This window comes from Calypte anna, chromosome 15 (genome assembly GCF_003957555.1).
Source record: "Calypte anna isolate BGI_N300 chromosome 15, bCalAnn1_v1.p, whole genome shotgun sequence".
Lineage (NCBI taxonomy): Eukaryota > Metazoa > Chordata > Aves > Apodiformes > Trochilidae > Calypte > Calypte anna.
In genome coordinates this window covers 1,225,744-1,245,188 of record NC_044261.1, presented here as the reverse complement: position 1 = coordinate 1,245,188, position 19,445 = coordinate 1,225,744, and the positions used below count along the sequence as shown (strand labels likewise).

Here is a 19,445-nt window from a genome sequence, read left to right as displayed (position 1 = left end):
CCTGAGGGCTTGCTCAGGAGGACAAACCCACCTGAAGCTTTTACTGCAGCTTTTTAATAAAGTGACAAACTCTGTCCAAGTCAGGCAGGACTGTGAGCAAACCCCAGGGGAAAAAACTGAGTATTAATTGTTGAGGGGTGAGAGTTCCCCCTGTGATATGGTTTGAGTTCTGTCCTGCCTGAGATCAATCTCAATTTAAAATCTGCAGTTTGAATTCTTTGTTTGGCCTGGCCCAGGGTCTGTACAGAGCCAGGTGGGGTTTGGGGTGCTCTTTCTTTTTGCTTAATACTGTGCCTGCGTTTCAAAAGCAAAGCTGTTCACCTGTTCTCTTTGCTTGTAGCAATTCTGCCCCCCAGATGCTTTACCTCGGGAGAAAAATTAGGTGATTTCTTACTCAGACTGTCAGAAATAACTTGAAATAACTGGCAGCTGAAAGGAAACACCAGCTACAGACAGGAGGCTTCATATGCCCTAAGTGACATGCAGCTGGAGGCAGTGGATATAAAAGGCAGAAAAGTCATTTCTCCTCTGTGAAGTTAGTGTAGTTATGATGTATTGATTTTTAAGCTATGATAGGATTTAAATGGTGTGCTTTCAGCATTTCTCTCTCTCTGGAGGGCTGTGGTGATGTTCCCACTGAGCTGAGATCACTCAGGGAGCTGCAGATGGATGGAAGGCAGAGGCTGCACTAAATCTGAGCCAGGCATAAAGATTCCTGTTTAAGAGCTGAAATCCCCTCAGTCGTGAGGAGCATTGTGCAGCTGAGTTCTCTGCTCTTTGTTTGCCTGAAACCCTGCTTTTAAATCCACCAACCCAGGCTCCAAAGTGCCATCAGCATCCAGCACTGGTGCTGTGCTGGGCCCAGAACCTGACTCCTGAGCCAGTGTTTGCCCCAGCTGAGCAGGGACACTTTGCATCCTGTGTGTTTACAGTGAGCAAATCACTGCTGGATTATTTTTGTCACCTTGGTGGCCTCTCCACTCCCTGCTGATGTCTCTGTCACCTGGAGGTATCTGCTGCCTCTTGTATTTAGTGAGGGTGCCTGGAGCCCCTGGTCCTGAGCTCAGGGATGAGTCTTGGGCAGCTTGGCTGTAAAGAGTTTGGGTGCAAACTCACCTGGTATGAAGTTGCCATCTCTGGGGAAGGAATGGACAGGATAATAATCCTTTGGTGTTATCCATGCAGGGATGGGGATGGGGAAGGGCTTGGCTGACCCTTAGGGTCCCTGCCTGCTCTCTCCTAAGTCTCTTTCGTACAACCTTTGTCCTGTAGAAAGAAGAAGTGGAAGAAAACACTGATGCAAACATGGAAGGGGCTCTGATAGCCCGGGACAGAGTTGGGGTGCAGGACTTTGTGCTTCTGGACTCCCACACCAGTGAGAAAGCTTTCATGAACAACCTGCGGAAGCGGTACCAGGAGAACCTCATCTATGTGAGTGTTGGGTGCAGGGAGCCCAGAGCAGGTGAAATATCCCCAAGAATGGCACATACAGAGTTAGATAGATATGAAATTGTTGCCTATCTATTTCTGTGAAACAGAGCTGGGACAGCAAGTACATTATTATCTTAACTTGAAATGAAAAAACCCTCTAAGCATCACGAGACAGCAAGACCTGGTGTGTGAACTGTAAGGTTCTGAGCTTGCTGTTGTCCAAACCTGCTCTTAACTGTGGAGTTAGTTGATGTGGAATAAGTTGATGTTGTCTTTGAAACAGTGATGCCTGTGGAGAGGTTTATTTATTTGTCTGGGGGGTTGGGTTGGTTTTTTTGTTGTTGTTTTTCTCCCATAACAACTTCTGTGTCATTTTTTCATTATTCCTGCAGAATAACTGGTTGGACTTGATGATCTCTGGGGTCCCTTCCAACCCAGCCAATTCTATGGTTCTATACTCAGATATCCTGATGCAGTACTTGCTCCCTCTTGGAAGCTGTCAGGTTTACCCCCCCTGTGCTTGTCTCCCTGCAGACATACATTGGTACTCTCCTGGTGTCTGTCAACCCTTACAAGGAGCTGGACATCTACACCGTGACCCAGATGCGGCTCTATCGAGGGGTGAACTTCTTTGAACTGCCACCACATCTGTGAGTAGAACCCTTTGGGTTTCAGGTCAGATCAATAAATTGGGTTTTTCCCTGTCCTGCTGTGTTCTGGCACCAAAGCTGGGTGTCCCCAGGCACTGGGTCTGGTGACTGCTGATATCCCCAGCTCCCTTTGTGTTTGCTTTCTGGCTGACTGTGGTGCTAAAAGGACTGAGGAGGAGGTGATGGAGGGGAAGAGTTATCCTCAAGATAACTGCCCAGAGTAGTGCTCATTGTGTCCTCCTGACTACACATGGTTTAGTTCCTGCCTGCCTGTGTCTGTGTGCAAGTCACATCCTTTCCTTCAGCTGTCCAAAGTGCTCTGGTCATCTGTCCTTGTCCTCTGAGGCTCCTGGTGATGCATGTCTGCACTCTGAGTTGGGATTTATTTTTTTTTTAGTGGTTGGAAGCTGCTGGGTGGTTTGCTGAGTGGGGTTTTTAGTGGGATTTCTCAAGCCAGACTCCTGTTTTGAGCTGTGCTCTCAGGTTGTGTGCAGCACTGGGAATGGAAGGTGAGGAGTTGTGCTCCTGCCAAACCTCTGAGACTCTGCCCCCTGTTCCTGTTCCTCCTCCCTGTGATCCTCTCTCTCTCAGATATGCCATAGCTGACAATGCCTACAGGGTGATGTGCAGTGAGTACAACAACCACTTCATCCTCATCTCTGGGGAGAGTGGAGCTGGGAAGACAGAAGCATCCAAGAAGATCCTGCAGTACTATGCAGTGACCTGTCCCACCACCCAGCAGCTCCAGGTCGTCCGTGATCGACTGCTGCTTTCCAACCCTGTTCTGGAGGTAAAAACTCAATAAAGCTACCAAAAAACCCCCCAAAAACCCAGCTGGAATTGATGGCCATGCTCCACAAGACTGATGCAAGTCCACCCAGGAAGAGCTTCCCATTTTCCATTGGGTTTGCACCTGCACACATAACGTGTTTGTTATTTATTTATGTCAGGCCTCCTGGAAGCACAGCCTCTGAAAGAATGCTTGGGATTTAATTATCTCTCCATGTTTAGAGATTTTAATCTGGCTTTTATAGTGGAGTATAGCTGAAACCTGGGAGCACAGCACACAGTAGTTCCTCTTGGCTTTGATTAGAGGGCATCCATGAAAGTGATAATTTGTTTAGCTGAATCCCCTATTAAAGTTAGGGAGATACATTAGTTTAGAATCAGAATTATTTAGGTTGGAAAAGACCTTTGAGAGTATCAAGTCAGACTGTAAAGATAAAACTGTCAAGTCCACCAAGTCTGTGTTTGTTTAACCCCACTAAATTCAGTGAAGGACTCAGCTGATGCAGCAAATCTTTATTTCTGGAGCTTTCCTCCACTGTGGGTGTCAGGTTCTCAGTGAGATGAGAGGTGATGGAATCTCTGTTTGTCCACAGGCTTTTGGAAATGCAAAAACTCTGCGTAATGACAACTCCAGTAGATTTGGGAAATACATGGATATCCAGTTTGATTTTAAGGTGAGAACAAACTTCATGGGCCACCACTAAGACAAGCTGTGTCTCTGAACCTCGTGGCTGCTTACCAGGATTTATTAAGACTTACACTGCAGATTTCTGACCCTCTTTTTACAAGTGCTGCACTTTGTGAGTAAAGTGACCACTTGGACATCCAGAAAGCTTCCTACACGGCTGGCAACACTGGGGAAAGTTACTATAAATCATTGTAAAGCACAAGTTACACTGGAAGGACAGCAAACTCTCTAGATACAGCTTGTCCTGCTGCTGGCTGCCATCTCTTTAAGCACAAAACTGGCAGATGAGCAAGGGCAGAAACTGCTGCTTGTTCCTGGGAGGAAGAGGGTGATGTCTATTTATATTATATCAGGGATGGTGATCTGCCTGCTCTGTCCTGCCAGGGAGCTCCAGTGGGAGGGCACATCCTCAGTTACCTGATTGAGAAATCCCGAGTTGTCCATCAAAACCACGGGGAAAGGAATTTCCACATTTTCTACCAGTTACTGGAGGGTGGAGAGAAGGATTTTCTCTGCTGGCTGGGGCTGGAGCGCAACCCCCAGAAGTATTCTTATCTCATCCAGGTGGGTCAGAGCTCATCCCTCTCTCCCTGAGTTGCATTTGTCATCCCTGCAGTTCCAGAGGCAGATTTCCTCCTCTCCTAAGGGCTCTGCTGAGCTGCTCCAGGACCCACCTTGTGTCATCTCAGAGCAAAACTCTCGGGAGGATTGGTGGCAAAAATGTTCATTCTGGGGTTGTCAGAGCCCATCCTGCCCTGGGTGCTTTTGGAGCAGGGACTGTGGTGGCCTGAGGATGTTTGTGACAAGTGGCTTGTCAGGGGGAATGCCTCCTTTTTGGCACAGGTGTTTCTGTGGGGGCAGAAACAAGGTTTTGGGCAACACCACCCAGTGACAATGCTGTCACAGAGTTGTAAAGAGTCTCTGTCACCAGGTCTCTGGTTAGTTGTGTGCTCCCCTGGTTTTGTGTGTGTGAGCACAAGCAGGAGAAAGTGAGTTGCTCCAGATTGATGGAGCTCCTGATGTAGGGAGCCATAGGTATGGCTGTGCAGCTTGCTGTGTGCTACTGCTCTTGGCTTCCTTTCCTGGGCAGTGAAAAACACCTGGGCAGAAGGTATTATAGTCAGAAAAATGGGAGAAGGCTGCAAGCTCAGGCTCTTGACAAGCTTTAGCTGGTTTATGATAATTGCTTTCCAAGAGCACTTAGCTGAAGCTGAAAGATCTGACCTAATGAGCCCCTTCCAGGATTAGCAGGAGTTCAATAAACTTGCAGCCCGGTTCCAGCCTGTGCCTCTGTAGGCTGAGGAAAGTGGAGATGAGAGTAGGATGCCCAGGATTATGCTGTGTTTGTGGCTGGCAATAAAACTGCTTTGCCAACGAGCTGCACTGATTCATCTTTTTTCTTTTTTTTCCCTGCCCAGGGTCGATGTGCCAAAGTGTTCTCTATTAATGACAAGAATGACTGGAAAATAGTCCGCAAAGCTTTCTCCATCATTGACTTCACTGAGAAAGATATTGAGGTATGGAGGTGAAGAGGGACCCAGCCCTTGCAACAGAAGGGCTTTTTAATAGAAGCAGCCTTGCTGGGGAGAGGTGCTCAGGGGGAATGGGACATCATTTCATAGAATCGTAGAATCATAGAACTGGCTGGGTTGGAAGGGACCTCAGAGCTCATCAAGTCCAACCCTTGATCCACTCCCCCCGTGGTTCCCAGCCCATGGCACTCAGTGCCACATCCAGGCTCTTTGGAAATATCTCCAGACACAGAGAATCCACTCCTTCCCTGGGCAGCCCATTCCAATGCCTGATCACCCTCTCCAAAAAGAAATTCTTTCTCATCTCCAACCTAAACCTCCCCTGGCACAACTTGAGACCCTGCCCTCTTGTCTTGCTGAGAGTTGCCTGGGAAAAGAGCCCAACCCCCCCCTGGCTCCAACCTCCTTTCAGGGAGTTGGAGAGAGTGATGAGGTCTCCCCTGAGCCTCCTCTTCTCCAGGCTGAACAGCCCCACCAGTCCCATTGAACAGTCCCATCTGGGGGGCACTGGGGGAGCGTGAGGGCAGCTGGGGGTATCTGAAGCAGGTTGAGTCACCTCCTCCTGCCTCCCAACGTGCTCTTTGTGGGCATGTGCAGGAAAGGTTAAAATCACCCCAGGGAGCTGTGGGCACCTCTGTGCTAATGGGCTTTCTCTCCTTGTTAGCATCTCTTTGGGATTGTTGCTAGTGTGCTGCACCTTGGAAACATCCAGTTTGAAGAAGACAGCAATGGCCACGCCATCATCCGGGATGGCACCCAGATCAAGTGGATTTCCAAGGTAGCTCTGCTGGGATTGTGTCAGTGTCAGGCTGTGAAGGAAGCCTCAACCTTGCTGTCTTTTCCTCTTAAGGACAAAAACCCCACCAGTTCCCACAGTGGGATTGCTGTATAAATATTCATCTCTCGTTATAAACTACCTTGAACTGTAAGGGCTGTTTCCTCTGTATCCCACTGAAACTTCTTGGCTTCTTGTTGCTTAAAGATGAAGTGGGATCCCTGGGGAAGGGCTGGGGGGTTATGCCCCACTGATCCCACCACCCTGCTGATTTCAACACCCTCCTGCTCTGAGCACAAATATTTCTTTCTCTGCAGCTCCTGGGTGCTCATTTGTCCATTCTGCAGGAAGCTCTCACCCATCGGAAGATTGAAGCCAGATCTGAAGAGGTATGGAGCAATCCTGGGCCACCCCAGGCAGCTGGGAGCCATTCCAGGTAGCAGTGGGGACAGATCAGGAGCTCTGCTCCTGGTGTTACAGGAAAAAAAAAACAACCAGAGAATCAGGGAAGAGTTTGGATTGGAACCTTTAGCTCACTCCCTGGAAAGCTGGCTGCATAAGCAGAGGAAAGCACTGGTAAAAACTGTTCTCTGAGCATTTTGTGGCAAGTTTAAGAAAACCTAACTAAAAGGAAGTCAGAATACTTTCCCTGATTGTAGTGAAATGAGGCAGCCAGGTGCCACTAATTGCCAGGGAGTGGGCATGAGCTTGTGTCAAGCCCACCTGTGCCTGATTAGGGTGGGCCCCAACTTTGCATGAGCAGGATTAGGGGGGCAATAAAAGGTGAGGCTCAAACTCCCAAGCTCATGCCCACTACCTGGCAATTAGTGGCACCTGGTTGCCTCATTTCACTACACCTAATTGCCTAAATTAGTCCTCTCCAAAATGCAGTGTCCTGAACCTGCTGGCCACACCTCAGACAGAAGTCCCACTGATGGCAGCTCCAGCTCAGACAGGCTGAGTGTTGTCTCCAGGGGAGCTGGCTTTGCCCGAGCTTGCTGTGACCATCTCTCTATTTCTTTCTTTAGGTTCTGAGCCCCCTGAACGTGGATCTGGCATTCTATGCTCGGGATGCAGTAGCCAAGGCAATTTACGGGCGCACCTTCACCTGGCTGGTCAACAAAATCAATGGCTCCCTGGCCAACAAGGTTGGGTTCTTGGCCAGTGTTCTTCTAGGCACTGAGAGCTCCTAAAAGCAGAGTTTGTCCTGCAAAGCCCTGCAGCACTCCTCATCACCTCTCTTGGGTGCTTGATAACTGATGGAGGGGCTGGAAAATCGTTTGGTGAGGTGTGGAAGGGGATTCCTAAGTAGTTTTAGCAGTTCAGTTCCTGCCCCAAAGGGGATACTCTGTTGGCATGGGAAGCTCTCAAAGAGAAAGGTTAAAATTTAGGTGAAGGAAAGAACATGAAACATGCAAGGAAGAAGCAGGAATTACAGAGCAATGGTGTCTCCTGCAGGATTCCACTCGGAAAACAGTGATTGGGCTGCTGGATATCTATGGGTTTGAGGTGCTGGACACAAACAGGTAACAGCCCCACGCTGGGGTGGGTGGTGGTGGGAGGAGTAAAACTGTCAGTGAAATAAATCAAAAATAACCTTCATTTAACCCCTCTGAAGCTTTGAGCAGTTCTGCATTAATTACTGCAATGAGAAGCTCCAGCAGCTGTTGATTGAGATGACCTTGAAAGCAGAGCAGGAGGAATATGAACAGGAAGGAATTGAGGTAACTTACTGGGTTTCCCCTCGTCTTTTATCTGAAATGCTTTTGGTCACCAGTGAGAAGGACTCACTGCTTTTTTCCTTTTTTAGTTTGCCTGGTTCACATGGCAGGTTTAAGGCAGCCACGTGCCTGATTCTGCAGCCCTTTTGCAGTGTAATTTAGCCTGGAATTAATGTACCTAATTTCAGAAAGGAGTAGGAGCTTCCCCAAACCTCAGAAGGTGACAATGTCCCTGCAGAAATGAGGAGCTCCAAAGGTGCAGACACTGGAAGGTGGGGAGGGTGTTAATGGGGAGAATAAGAGGCTGGTTTGGGCTTCTGAAAGCAGGAACACTGGTGTGATGTGTGGGACACTGGGCTGTCACTCATTCCCCAGCATCCTCGGTCCTAATTCCCTACTCTGATCTTTAGTGGGATTGAAACCTACCTCCAGAGAACTTAAAAACGGCAAAAAAAAAAATAAAAATCTTCCTCTAAAACTATTCCTGTGTTCTGTTTCCAGTGGGAACCAATTCCATATTTCAACAATAAGATCATCTGTGACCTGGTTGAGCAGAAGCATAAAGGAATCATCTCCATCCTGGTGAGAACAGAGCTTGTGTTACTGCAATGAAAATGCCCACAGGTGCCCTGTGTGTGCTCCGTATCTGGTTTTGGTTTTTTTTTTTCTCTTAACTATGTGATGCATCTGCATTATCCAGAATCTAAACAAATAAACCCAGAGGGTGAAGGCAGAGCTCTGGGGTTTGGAGCTCTGAGTGCTGGAGGGGGCAGATTCAGGTCCCTTGTCACCTGGGGACACTGAGCCATAGAGGAAAGGTCCCTGCAGGGATGGGACCCAGGCTTCTCCCAGCCTGAGAGTCCTTCAGCTCCTTCTGGATTGGGGTGGCTGATAATATCAGCTTTCCCACTGCTTTTGTTTGAAGGAGCAACAGATAACAAAGGATGTGGCAGGGATGTGCCAGATTTGGAAGGCAAAGGTAGATTGGGCTGAACTGGATTTCTCCTGAGAGTTCTACAGCAGATAAATGAAGTTTTAACTTTAACTAGGGAATTGCTGGTATGAAATAGAGCTCATCCCAAGTTCTAACCAAGCTCTGTGGTTTTGCATAACAAATTTCTCCTGGGTATTGGTGAGGAGAGGGCAGAGTGCTCAGAGCCAGCTCTGACTGGTGCCTGCTGCTCCAGGATGAAGAATGTCTGCGGCCTGGTGAAGCAACTGATCTGAGCTTCTTGGAGAAGCTGGAAGAGAAAGTAGGAGATCATCCCCACTTCGTGACGTATGCACTTCCACTCTGTATCCTGGCACAGAGGGAAAACCCTTCCCAGGATGGAATGCTGGGCAGGGAACTCTTCCTGCTTGAGCATCCTCTGGCTGGTGGTCTGATGTGCTGGGGGGGATGACCTGGGGTACTGGGGAGGTGTGTGTGTGATTCCTGCCCCCTTCCTAGTGGGATGCTGATCTTTGAGTCATTCCCCAATCCAGTCAGGGGCTCAGGATTTAGGTGGCTTTGGCCATGGATGGCTTTGTCCCCCACCAACCCCAGGGCAAGATGAAAACACTGTCCAGAGGAGCCTGCTGCCCCAGGCAGGGAGGGACACAAATACTTAAGTCCTCCTTGATATCTGTGAGCTTTGATTATAAAGAGGAGAGCAGACAATGTGCTTGATTTCTAGTGGGTTTGGGTTCAGTTTTGGTGGCAGATGACTGTGCTGGCTCCCAGCCTCCCCAAGGCTTTGCCAAGTCATCAGTTTTCAGCCAGGCTGCTGAATTGTCACCAGTTTTAGATCTCTGAAGCTCATCACAGCCAAGTGGAACATTTGTAGCCAGCTTCCTTGTCACCACAATGTCCCTTGGTGCTGTTCTGCCTGACTGGGTGCTTTAAATAGAAGTGCCAGAGCTACTTAAATGGGAGCTGTGCTCAGTGATACTCTGGGAAGGGAATTTTGATGTGTAATGTGCTGTTGTGACACACAGCTCTGCTCTTACTGACTGCTTACAAAGCTGAAACTTCAAGTGTGAAGTTGCTCTTTTTTTTTTCTTCTTTTTCCCCCCCAGAAATTCCCTCTTTCTAAGATTTTCCTGTTGTTCTTAAAACCTTCAATTTCTCCCTTGTGTTTGGGTGGTTGTTCTGGGGCAAAACCTCTTAAACAGCCCCTTGCCCCCAGTTTTCACTTGGGAATTGAGGGAGCTGCTGATCTCTTTCTCATGTAGGCAAGGGGAATGTATTTAAATCAATGTTTTGGGAAGAAATCTTAATACTGCTGGGAAGGGTGCTGATTACCAGGTGGCAGTGGGTAAGTCACAGATGGTTTTAGGGATTTATGGCAGCTGATTTCCATCCTCCAGCACTGACCTTTGCTGCTGGCTGCTCGGGAGGGCCAGATAGGTGAGGATTTTATATAAACTATAAGTGTGCAGTGCAACCACGTTAACAGAACAGGCATTAAATAGACTCCTACAGCTGCTTTTTGTACAGGGCACTTCCTACCAGCTGAGGAAGTCTCTTTGCTGATTTTTCTCTCTTGGTTTGGTGGTGGTTTTTTTTCCCCTTTGCAGTCGCAAGCTTGCAGACCAGAAAACAAGGAAATCCATTGACTGGGTGGATTTTCGCCTCCTCCACTATGCAGGAGAAGTCACCTACTGTGCTGTGGGTGAGTGTGGGACAGCCTGGAAATCCCCTGGGATTTGGGGACAGGGAAGTGGAGGTGATAACCTGAATTATAAAATATCTGTCCCCCCCAAGCTGCTGCGACTTGGAAGCCTGAAACAGAAACGCAGTGGGAATGCTGAGGGTGGAAACCTTCAGGTTGTGCTTTTGGCAGCCTCCAAAAGAATTAATTTTTGTTTGTTTGTTTTTTTTGTTCTTCTTCAGGATTTCTGGACAAGAATAATGATCTGCTGTACAGAAACCTGAAAGAGGTAAGGAGAGGAAAAGGGTGCTTTGCTCTGAAGTGATCTGGTTTGAATCAGAACTAAGATTTAACCTCTGTAACAAACCAGATGTATTCTCCCCAGTGATGCTCTTTGGGCTCCCCCCTGCAGGTTCTCCCAGCTGTGCTGCTCAGGCTCCCAGCAGCAGGAGCAGGGCTGCTCAGGGTCACAGCTTCTCCTTTCTCCTCTCTCAGGTGCTCTGCAACTCTAAAAATGCCATCATGAGGGAATGCTTCTTAATGTCAGAGCTGGACAACAGGAGGAGACCAGAGACTGTGAGTTCCATCTTCAGTCCTCACTTTCAACATAAATCAAGGCTTGATGGGTTGAGTTTAACCCCTGATCCCACCTTCAGTCTGAATTCAGTGGGTTTTTTAGCTGGTTACACCCTTGCTGGCTTCCTGCTAACTGAGCAGTGATGCTGCTGAGCCAGCAGTGGGCAGGGACTCGCTTGGATGCTGCCCTAAATCCATCCTTCTGAAAGGAGCCCCATGCCTGACATCCAGCAGCAGTTCCCAAAGGGCTTCCTCGTGTGTCCAGCTGAGAGGTGCAAATATTCCAGCTCAGGAGCAAATATTCCCTCCAGGGAACTTTATGATCCACTCTGCTTCAAAAACTTCATGGTCTGAGTGCAGAGGTTGGAGGGGATGAGGTCCAGGGCTAAGGAAGTTCTGTCCATGTTGTTTTTAGGTTGCCACCCAGTTCAAAAGCAGCCTGATGAGCCTTATAGAAATCCTGATGTCCAAGGAGCCTTCTTACATCCGTTGTATTAAACCAAATGACAACAAGGAGCCTGGTAAGGCACTGGGCTGAAAATACAGTGGAGATAAAGGAGGAGACTTTAGCTTGATAAAATATTTGTATGTATTTTTATATATGTAGATAAATCCTATACTTATGTTAGTTTACCAGTTAAAATACATGTGTTCTGTGTGTAGGTAACACATATAGATAATACATATATATTTCTTAGTTAGCAGCAAAGTCATCCCCTTGGGTAGCTGTGGGTTTGATTCCTTCCTCATTCATCCCAGTACCCAGACAGGGAGTGAATTTCCCCAGTGTTTAGCAGTGACCATGTGTTCTTCCTGCAGGGAAGTTTGATGATTTCCTGATCCAACACCAGGTGAAGTACCTGGGCCTGATGGAGCACCTGAGGGTCAGACGAGCTGGCTTTGCTTATAGGAGGAAGTATGAGCTCTTCTTGCAAAGGTAAGTGGGGATTTTTGTGCCCTCAAACCTGCCCTGAGCAAGGGGTTTTTTAAGTGCCAAACCAGTGATAGGAGATGGGGAGGTGCCAGCAGACCAGGGGTGGTGTTTCTGTACCTGTTTTGATCAGCTCTGGCATCTTCTGCCTTGAATAAAGCAGTGGGAATTCTGTGGGGAGTGTTCCAGGAAGGGGTTCCCCATATATCATGGCATTTGTGTTGATGTCTTGCTGACTTTTCAGGTATAAATCCCTCTGCCCAGCCACCTGGCCATACTGGCATGGCCCTGCAGCTGAGGGGGTGGAGAGGCTCATCAAGCACATTGGTTACAAGCCTGAGGAATACAAATTAGGAAGGTAAACTTCAGCTCCAGGTTTCCCTTCTTGTTTGGGCAGCCCAAGGCCACTCTCTCAGGCTTGGCTTCCTCTAAATGCCTTTTTGCAGCCACTCCTGAACCTTGTGCTCCCTGCTAAAAACAAGGCAGAGGGATGGGGCACCCTGTGCAGAAACTGCTGTTTGGCTGCTTCCCTCCTCCCTTTGCACCCTTCAGGATGTGCAGATGGGGAGAGGTTGTGGAAGGGGATGGAAGTGGTCAGCTTGGCAGCTGGCTGGGGGCAGAGCCTGGTTAGGGAGCTGGGATCAGGGCCCAGTGTGAACAAGCTGCTCATGGTCTCTTTTTCAGAACCAAGATTTTCATCCGGTTCCCAAAGACTCTGTTTGCTACTGAAGATGCCTTTGAAGTCAGGAAGCACCTGCTAGGTATGGTTCCAGCCCCCTTTCTGGAGGATAAGAAGCAGAGCCTGGGTGTTCCTGGGCTCCAAGTTCATGCAGCTGAGCTCCCCTGGCACCAAGGAAAACCTGGGAATCTTCTCCCAGCAATCCCTGGCTGTATTGCTGGAGTTCTGGACACAAAGTGCCTTTCCCCTGGGTTCTGATCCCAGCTGTCTCATCCTGGTGTTACCTGTCTGATGAATCCATGGGGACTTTCCCTGCACAGGGGACTTCTGTCCTCTTGGTGTTTGGCTCCTTGGTGATGCTGCAGACCTTGGCACGTGGGGTTTGATCGCTGGGAGTGTGGCTCCTAAATGCTCTCATCCTGTTGCTTTTGTGGGTGTTTTTCCCCCAGTTTCAAGACTACAGGCCAAATACAAAGGGCTCCTTGGGAAGAGAGCATATGTGAAGAAGAGAACAGCAGGTATGGGCTCTGGAATCAAGGATTCTCCTCCCAGGGCTTCAGGACCCCACCTTGCAGCAGATGCAGAGAGCACTCCCAGTTTCCACCCAGGGCTGTGGGTGTTGGGGTGAGGGGCAGGTGCCAGCTCCATGAGGAGCATCCTCAGAGGTCCTTTCAGTTCTGTCACAGCACCAGTGTCACCCAGGCAGCAGCCTGGGAGCTGCTCGGTGCAGCTGCAGCACCCTCTGCTGTGCATCTGGGGATGTCCTGGGCAGCCCAGGAGTGCTGGATGGGGGCTGAGGAAAGGGTGCCCAGGTTGATGAACACCAGGGGCAGCTCTCAGGGCAATCCCTCACTGCTGGGTGGGGAGCCCCCAGCACCTCTTAGAGGAAAAAAAATGCTCTGAGCATCTCGTTCAGCTGCTGGGCAGAGCTGCAGAAGAGAGAGTCCTGGGTTGTGCTGTGTGAATGCAAGGGGAGGAGTGGCACAGGACCTCTGCTCCTCACCCAGGGATGTGATTCCTTCCTGCAGCCATCAAGCTGGAGGCTTGCTGGAGAGGAGCCCTGGCACGGAGAGCAGCCAAGAAGAGGACGTGGGCAGCTCAGACCATCAGAAAGTAACAGCCAGAGTGGGGGGGTCCTGGGAGGGCTGCAGGGGGTGGGTCACAGCCTGGTGATGTCTCTGGACAGGGAGTTGAGTGCTGGCAGTAAAGTGAGCCCAGAGCATCCCCTCCCAGGCTGTCATTTCTGTTTATAAAGCTTTGAATTTCTGCAGCTGTGGCACAGGCAGCAGGAGCTGAGTTCATGTGGGTGATCTGTGAGCCTGGCGTGTGCCTGCTGTGTCTTGCCCCTCGTTCCCAGCTGAAGGCTCCACGTCAGCTCTGCTCTGGGTGTGTTTTGCAGGTTCATAAATGGCTTTATCAATCGGAAGAAACCTCTCTGCCCAGAGAACGTGGAGTTTGTCAGGCTTGTGCAGTACAATTATCTGATGAAGCTCAGAGACCACGTTCCAAAAAACGTCTTGGACAAGAGCTGGCTCCAACCTCCTTCCATCCTGGAAGAGGTGAGGGATGCTGCAGGCTTGGGAAGGTGACTCCTGCTCTGTGGTCCCCTGGGAAAGAGAAGAGGTTTCCTGCTGGCTTCCCCATTCAGGTGTGATGGAGGAGCCTCTGGATAACCCCGAGATCCTCTGGATTTGTAGGAGGATGGAGTGGGAGGATTTGGTTTCTAAGGAGGGAGCTCTGTGCTGTTGTTTTGAGCAGCAGAAAGGAAGAGGCAGTGACAGAAGGGTGAACCCCTAAGTCCTATGAAAGGCAGAATTAATCCCACAACTTGTAAAGCTTCCAGCACAGACCCCTCCAGCCTCTCACCCTGCCTGAGCTTGGGCAGGACAAGTGGCCTGGAAAACTGGGAAGCTTGGATGGCAGGTGAAGAGCAATGCTGATGGCACACTCCCTGGGGGTGAATCTGGGGTCTGCTGCTCTTTGTAACTCTGGTAAGGACTCAGGAGCTTGGTGCCCTCTGTCCCTCAGCTGGGCATTGACTCTGATCCCAAAGCTCTTTGGTAGTGTGTGTCTGGGCTGGGGCAGCTCACAAGAGTGACTGGGTGTTAAAAACCAGCTTGCACCTGGCAAGGAGTTGTTAGGACTGCAGCAGGAGCTGTTTGCACAACTTTTACTCTTTTTTTATTTTTTTTTTTTAATGTAGACCTCAGAGATGCTCCATAACATCTGCATTAGGAACCTGGTAAGGAAATACTGCCGAGGAGTTACAGCTGAGAGGAAAGTGCAGGTAACTAACACAGGGAATGCCAAGGTGAGAGCTGAAACACTCTGTGCACCTGGGAGAGTTGCTGTTTGTGAAGTGCCCAAAACTCCCTCAGGCCCATCAAAACTCCCTCAGGCCCATCAAAACTCCCTCAGGCCCATCAAAACTCCCTCAGACCCATCAAAACTCCCTCAGACCCAGCAAAACTCCCTCAGGCCCATCAAAACTCCCTCAGCCTGGAGCTGGGGGTTCTGCAGTGTGTCCTGCAGACACACGGGGCCTGATTTAATGGCATTCAAACTCCACTTCTGAATTTATGGATCTGTCCTAATTATAGAGGATCCATGGCACTGTTTAGTCCCTGTTATTTGGTGTGAAAGGGGAATAACCCAAAGATAGTGAAAGAAATGCAACTGGAGGCAGGTAGGTACCAGGTGAGCAAAGGGATGATGCTGTGCAGTGCTGGTGTCTGTGTTCAAACTGCTGAGAGGGACAGAAACTCCAGGAGAGTAAAAGCTTTTCCTTCTCCAAACAGTTACAGCAAAAAGTGGTAACAAGTGCTGTTTTCAGAGGGAAGAAGGAGGGCTACCAGCAGAGCCTGAACCAGCCTTTCCTGGACACCCGACTCAGTGAGTAAATGACAAACCCCTGAAGGATCCAGCCCCGTGCTCCTTGCTCAGGAAAATTCTGTTTGGCCAAACATTCAGTTCCTGAGAGAAACTCAGACTTGGGGGTGCTGGAATCCCTTTGGGGGCAGCCACATAAACCCCAGGAAAATTCCTGGGGGGCTGGGATGAAGCAGGGACCCCCCCTCAGTGTGCTGGATGGAGTGGGGAGGTGGAGCAGGGATGTTGCAGTCAGGCAAGGAGGAAAAAAAAATAAAAAGTATTAAAATGGGTGTAGGAATAGCTGGAAGTGCACAGCCTGTGTTTGGAAGGGAGGGTACCAAAGGGACAAGGCTAAGAGGACAAATGCAGCTCTGGTGGGACTTGTGTCCCTCTGTCACCCACACTGAGTTTGTCTTTCTGGTTTTGCTCCTCAGAAGAGAGTGAGATAAACCCCAGAGTGCTGCAGCTGATCCAAGGTGAGACAATCAAGGTAAGGGAAGGGCAGCTGGAGCTCAGCAGCTGTGATGGAGCCCTGGAGCTTGGTCAGTCCCCACAGCCAGGGGGGTGACCCTGGTGTCACAGCCATGCCAAGGTGGGAAGGGAGGCTGCTGAGCAGCCATGGAGTGAGGAGTTCCTTGCTTTTAAATCAAGGTCAGGTCTCAAAATGCACCCAGACAGAAGTTCCTTATGGGAAACTTTAAGGAAACTTTAAGGAAACTTTAAGGAAACTTTAAGGAAACTTTAAGGAAACTTTAAGGAAACTTTAAGGAAACTTTTAATGACATTTCAGAGAGAGGAGGAAATTGCATTAAAGGTGCTGAGATATTCCAAAGGAAGGAGGAGCAGGGTAGGAATTAACATTTACAAAAATAAGGGAGCCCCTGGGCTGCTGCCAGCCCCTGGTACTGGCAGCTGGAGCTGGGTACCCAAGGTGACATCCCGAGGTGGCCCTGGGGACATCCTGCCCCGGCCATCCCAGCTTCACAAAGCTTTTTTGGGCTGAGCTGGGCTGGAGCAGCAGTGTGGGCACTCTCTGCCCCTGGTTATGGCACAGAGCACCCATCAGGGCAGGATGGTGCCATCTGAAATCCAGGAGTAAAACCCCTGGGTGGTCACAGGCTGGGGGTCTGGGGGGTCTGGGGTCCCTGCTCCTCCCTGAGCTCCTCCAGAAACCCTGATCCCACCTCCTTCTTTCCAGTATGTGACCCCTGTGATAAAATACGACAGGAATGGGTTCAAAGCACGGGAGAGGCTCCTTGTTCTGACCCAGTCCTCAGCCTACGTGGTGGAAATGGCCAAGATCAAGCAGAAGATTGACTATGCCACCCTGAAAGGTAATGGTGGAGCTCAGCCTGGGGTTCCCATCCTGACACTGGGGCTGGGAAGGGGAATTTCAGAAACTGGGCTTCAGGTATCTTTGGAAGACCACGACCTACCTAAAAACACCTTTTTTTTTTCCTTTTTTTTTTCCCTGGGGGATGGATGAGGGGTTTGTGTGTCAGTGTGCAGTTCCTTTAAGTATGAGTTATGAGGAAGGGAAAATAGTTGTTTGAAATACTCAAATGCAGGACACAGCTTTCTGCTGACATAGAGGGGAAGGAGGGAAAAAAGCCCTTTCCTACCCCCTTTTATAGGTAATTTTTAATCCTGTCACTGGCTGAACTACAGTCTGGGGGTAGAATGTAGACTTTCTCCCTCCTCCCTTCCCTAAACAAAGGTGGCAGGGAAAGTGGGGAGCAAACAGGTGAAGTCTGTGGTTAAATAACCACCCTGAAACTGTGTTATGGCCAAGGGGATGACAGAGAGGGAGCTCTTCAGGTGTTCTGGAAACTGGGAGGCTGGTGGTGGTCCTGTGGAACTGTCTCTGGCAGCTTTTCCTCTAATTCCTGGATTCCTTTTGAAGGTATTTCCACCAGTAACCTGAGGGATGGGATTGTGGTCATTCACGTTCCTGAGGACAACAAGCAGAAGGTAGAAAGTTGTACAGGAGCTCCTGTGAGCTCAGAAACGAGGGCTTGCAGCTGGCACTTCTGATGTTTTCCTATGAAATACTGGAATTACACAATTCCTGATGGCTGCTGAGTCTGTAATCAATCACCCAGACCTTTACACTCTCTTGCTGTCTCACTGCAAAAACTTTCACCTTTTTTCTTTTTTTTTTATTTTATTTGGAGCCAAAGCTGCTTTAAAGTGGCCCCTGGATGGGATGTTGGACAAACCCAACTTGCAAGCTGTGTGTTTCAGGCTGGGGGTGATGCCAGGGGACTTGATGCCCTTTTGTCTGTCTGTCTGTTCCCAGGGGGATGTGATACTGCAGTGTGATCACGTCTTTGAGCTGGTGACCAAGCTCTGCATGCTGGCCAACAAGCAAAACCTTGTGAAAGTTGTGCAGGGAAGGTAGGGAACTGAATGCTTGCACAGTTCTGGGTGTGCTCTGAGCCCTCTGCCCAAAACCCAAACTTGTCACAGGCCTCGAAGGTGCCTGGACCTTAAAACCACTTTGTTTTCAGGCTTCTGCTGCTGTGCCCCAGGCATGAGGTTGGGGCTTTAATGGTTTCACAGTGGATCTCATTAGCAGCAGCTCTGTGAAAAGCCTGCTGGGCTGGGCCTGCAGGTCACTCCAGGACAAATGTTCCTTTTCCTAAAAGATTCAGAGGCCCTGAAATGGGATTGCTGAGCTCAGGAACCTTTCCAGTCACGCCACCAAGCTCGTGGCAGGTGGATGCAGTCTGTCTCTCAAACCTCTGCATAAATTGGAACTGGCACACAAAACCTCCACTTCTGCTCCAGCTTTTCTCTCCCTGGCCTTTGCATTTCAGCTGTAATTAGATTCCCTGCGTTCAGTGGGTTTCTCCAGGTCAGATCTGCTTATCTTCCAGTGCTTAATTGCACCAGGAAAATCCAAAGGCCTGGCCCAGGCAGGGAAGTTCCATTCATCAGAGCCTTCTGGGCTCTGGGCTGTAATGCAATTGTTGAGGAAATTTACCTAAGCTGGAGGGCTCTAATCTTCTCATCTAACGAGATTTGCCAAGGGAACAGAAATAAAGGGGGCTTAGAGCAAAGCCTCTTGCAAGGAAAGCACCTGATGAGTGACCGTGTGGTTGCAGCCTCCAGTTCCGCATCGGCGCGGGGAAGGAGGGGACCATGGTGTTTGCTGTTGGGCAGGAGCCTCAGGTCTTCAAAGCCAAAACTGGACAATTAACAGTGGTAAGGCCCCTGGGGATGTGCCCTGTGTGCTTCTTGGTGCTCAGCCCCCGGGGAAAGCACAGCTGGGTTCTAGGCAAGGGCTTTGTGTGAGTTGTGGTACCCGGGGTTGCTGCTGGGTGTCTGGAGCAGCGCTGGGGTCCTGCTCAGCTCTCCTTGCAGCCCAGAGATGAAGGGACTTGTCCCAAGTGTTAAAGAGAAGCAACACAGCCCTTTTTCCCACAGCCAGGACACCCCAAGGATCCAACATTCCTGCCTGCTTTACTGACACCAACCTCTTCTCATCCCAGGTGTCAACCTAAGCAAAGCCTTGATGAGGAGCAGTTCCTGGTCACAGAAAAGGAGGCTGCAGGATGAGCCAGCACTCAGCACCTCCCCTGGGATCTTTGATGCCATAGGGCTGCTGTGATTTGAGAGTTTGCTTCCATCTTTTAGGCTCTTTTTTCTTTTTATATATATATATATATATAGCTTAAAACTGTTCAACTCTAGCTCAATAAACCCCATTCTGTTGCTGTCACATCCCAGTGAGCACAGATGCTGGGTAAGCTCTGTCCCAGGGAAACGCTAAATCCCCAGGTTGCAGTTCCACCCAAAGTCTCCGTTTCTGTGCCCATTTCTGAGAGCTCTGCCCAGTCAGGCAGGATGGAGACAGAATCCTAAAGCCTTCCCTGGCTGCCTGGTGAGACACAGCTCACCAGGACTGCAGGAAGTGCAGCTCAGTGAAGTCCCCTCTGGTGTGACAACCCCTGAAGCCCAGCAAGCAGGGCTGGGGCAGGGACTGAGATGGGGAGGCAGAGTTTGGGTGGTGGATCAGCTCATGAAGCTGCTCCTCGGGAAAGCTCAGTGACCCAGGGGCAGAACTTTCCTCTTGGAGCAGCTCTGCCCTGCTGCTCCTCACACAAACCATACCCAGAACCAAAACTGAGCAAAATGCCTCCTTTTTGAGGGCAGAACCCAGTGTC

The 19,445-nt window shown here is 49.7% G+C and overlaps 1 protein-coding gene across 1 annotated transcript; it reads left to right on the top strand.

The window, feature by feature from the left end:
• The first annotated feature begins 1,278 nt into the window (after positions 1 to 1,278).
• Positions 1,279 to 18,782, top strand: MYO1H (myosin IH). The gene is made up of 31 exons (XM_008494585.2): positions 1,279 to 1,431; positions 1,966 to 2,081; positions 2,673 to 2,871; positions 3,464 to 3,544; positions 3,943 to 4,122; positions 4,977 to 5,075; positions 5,755 to 5,868; positions 6,183 to 6,254; positions 6,894 to 7,013; positions 7,324 to 7,391; positions 7,484 to 7,589; positions 8,088 to 8,168; positions 8,774 to 8,865; positions 10,146 to 10,240; positions 10,462 to 10,508; positions 10,715 to 10,795; positions 11,211 to 11,316; positions 11,615 to 11,732; positions 11,971 to 12,084; positions 12,411 to 12,487; positions 12,855 to 12,923; positions 13,434 to 13,518; positions 13,805 to 13,964; positions 14,609 to 14,692; positions 15,204 to 15,297; positions 15,711 to 15,766; positions 16,475 to 16,610; positions 17,180 to 17,247; positions 17,576 to 17,673; positions 18,384 to 18,483; positions 18,771 to 18,782. The coding sequence occupies exons 1-31, from the start codon at positions 1,306 to 1,308 to the stop codon at positions 18,780 to 18,782; spliced, it is 3,054 nt and encodes a 1,017-aa protein (XP_008492807.2). The 5' UTR covers positions 1,279 to 1,305.
• The last annotated feature ends 663 nt before the right edge of the window (positions 18,783 to 19,445 follow it).

Excerpts from the sequence above, each read along its gene's own strand:
- MYO1H (XM_008494585.2), top strand. The coding sequence starts at position 1,306 with ATGGAAGGGGCTCTGATAGCCCGGGACAGAGTTGGGGTGCAGGACTTT. Across the intron at positions 2,872-3,463 it reads TTTCCAACCCTGTTCTGGAG|GCTTTTGGAAATGCAAAAAC; the intron begins GTAAAAACTCAA and ends GTTTGTCCACAG. Across the intron at positions 11,317-11,614 it reads AAATGACAACAAGGAGCCTG|GGAAGTTTGATGATTTCCTG; the intron begins GTAAGGCACTGG and ends TTCTTCCTGCAG.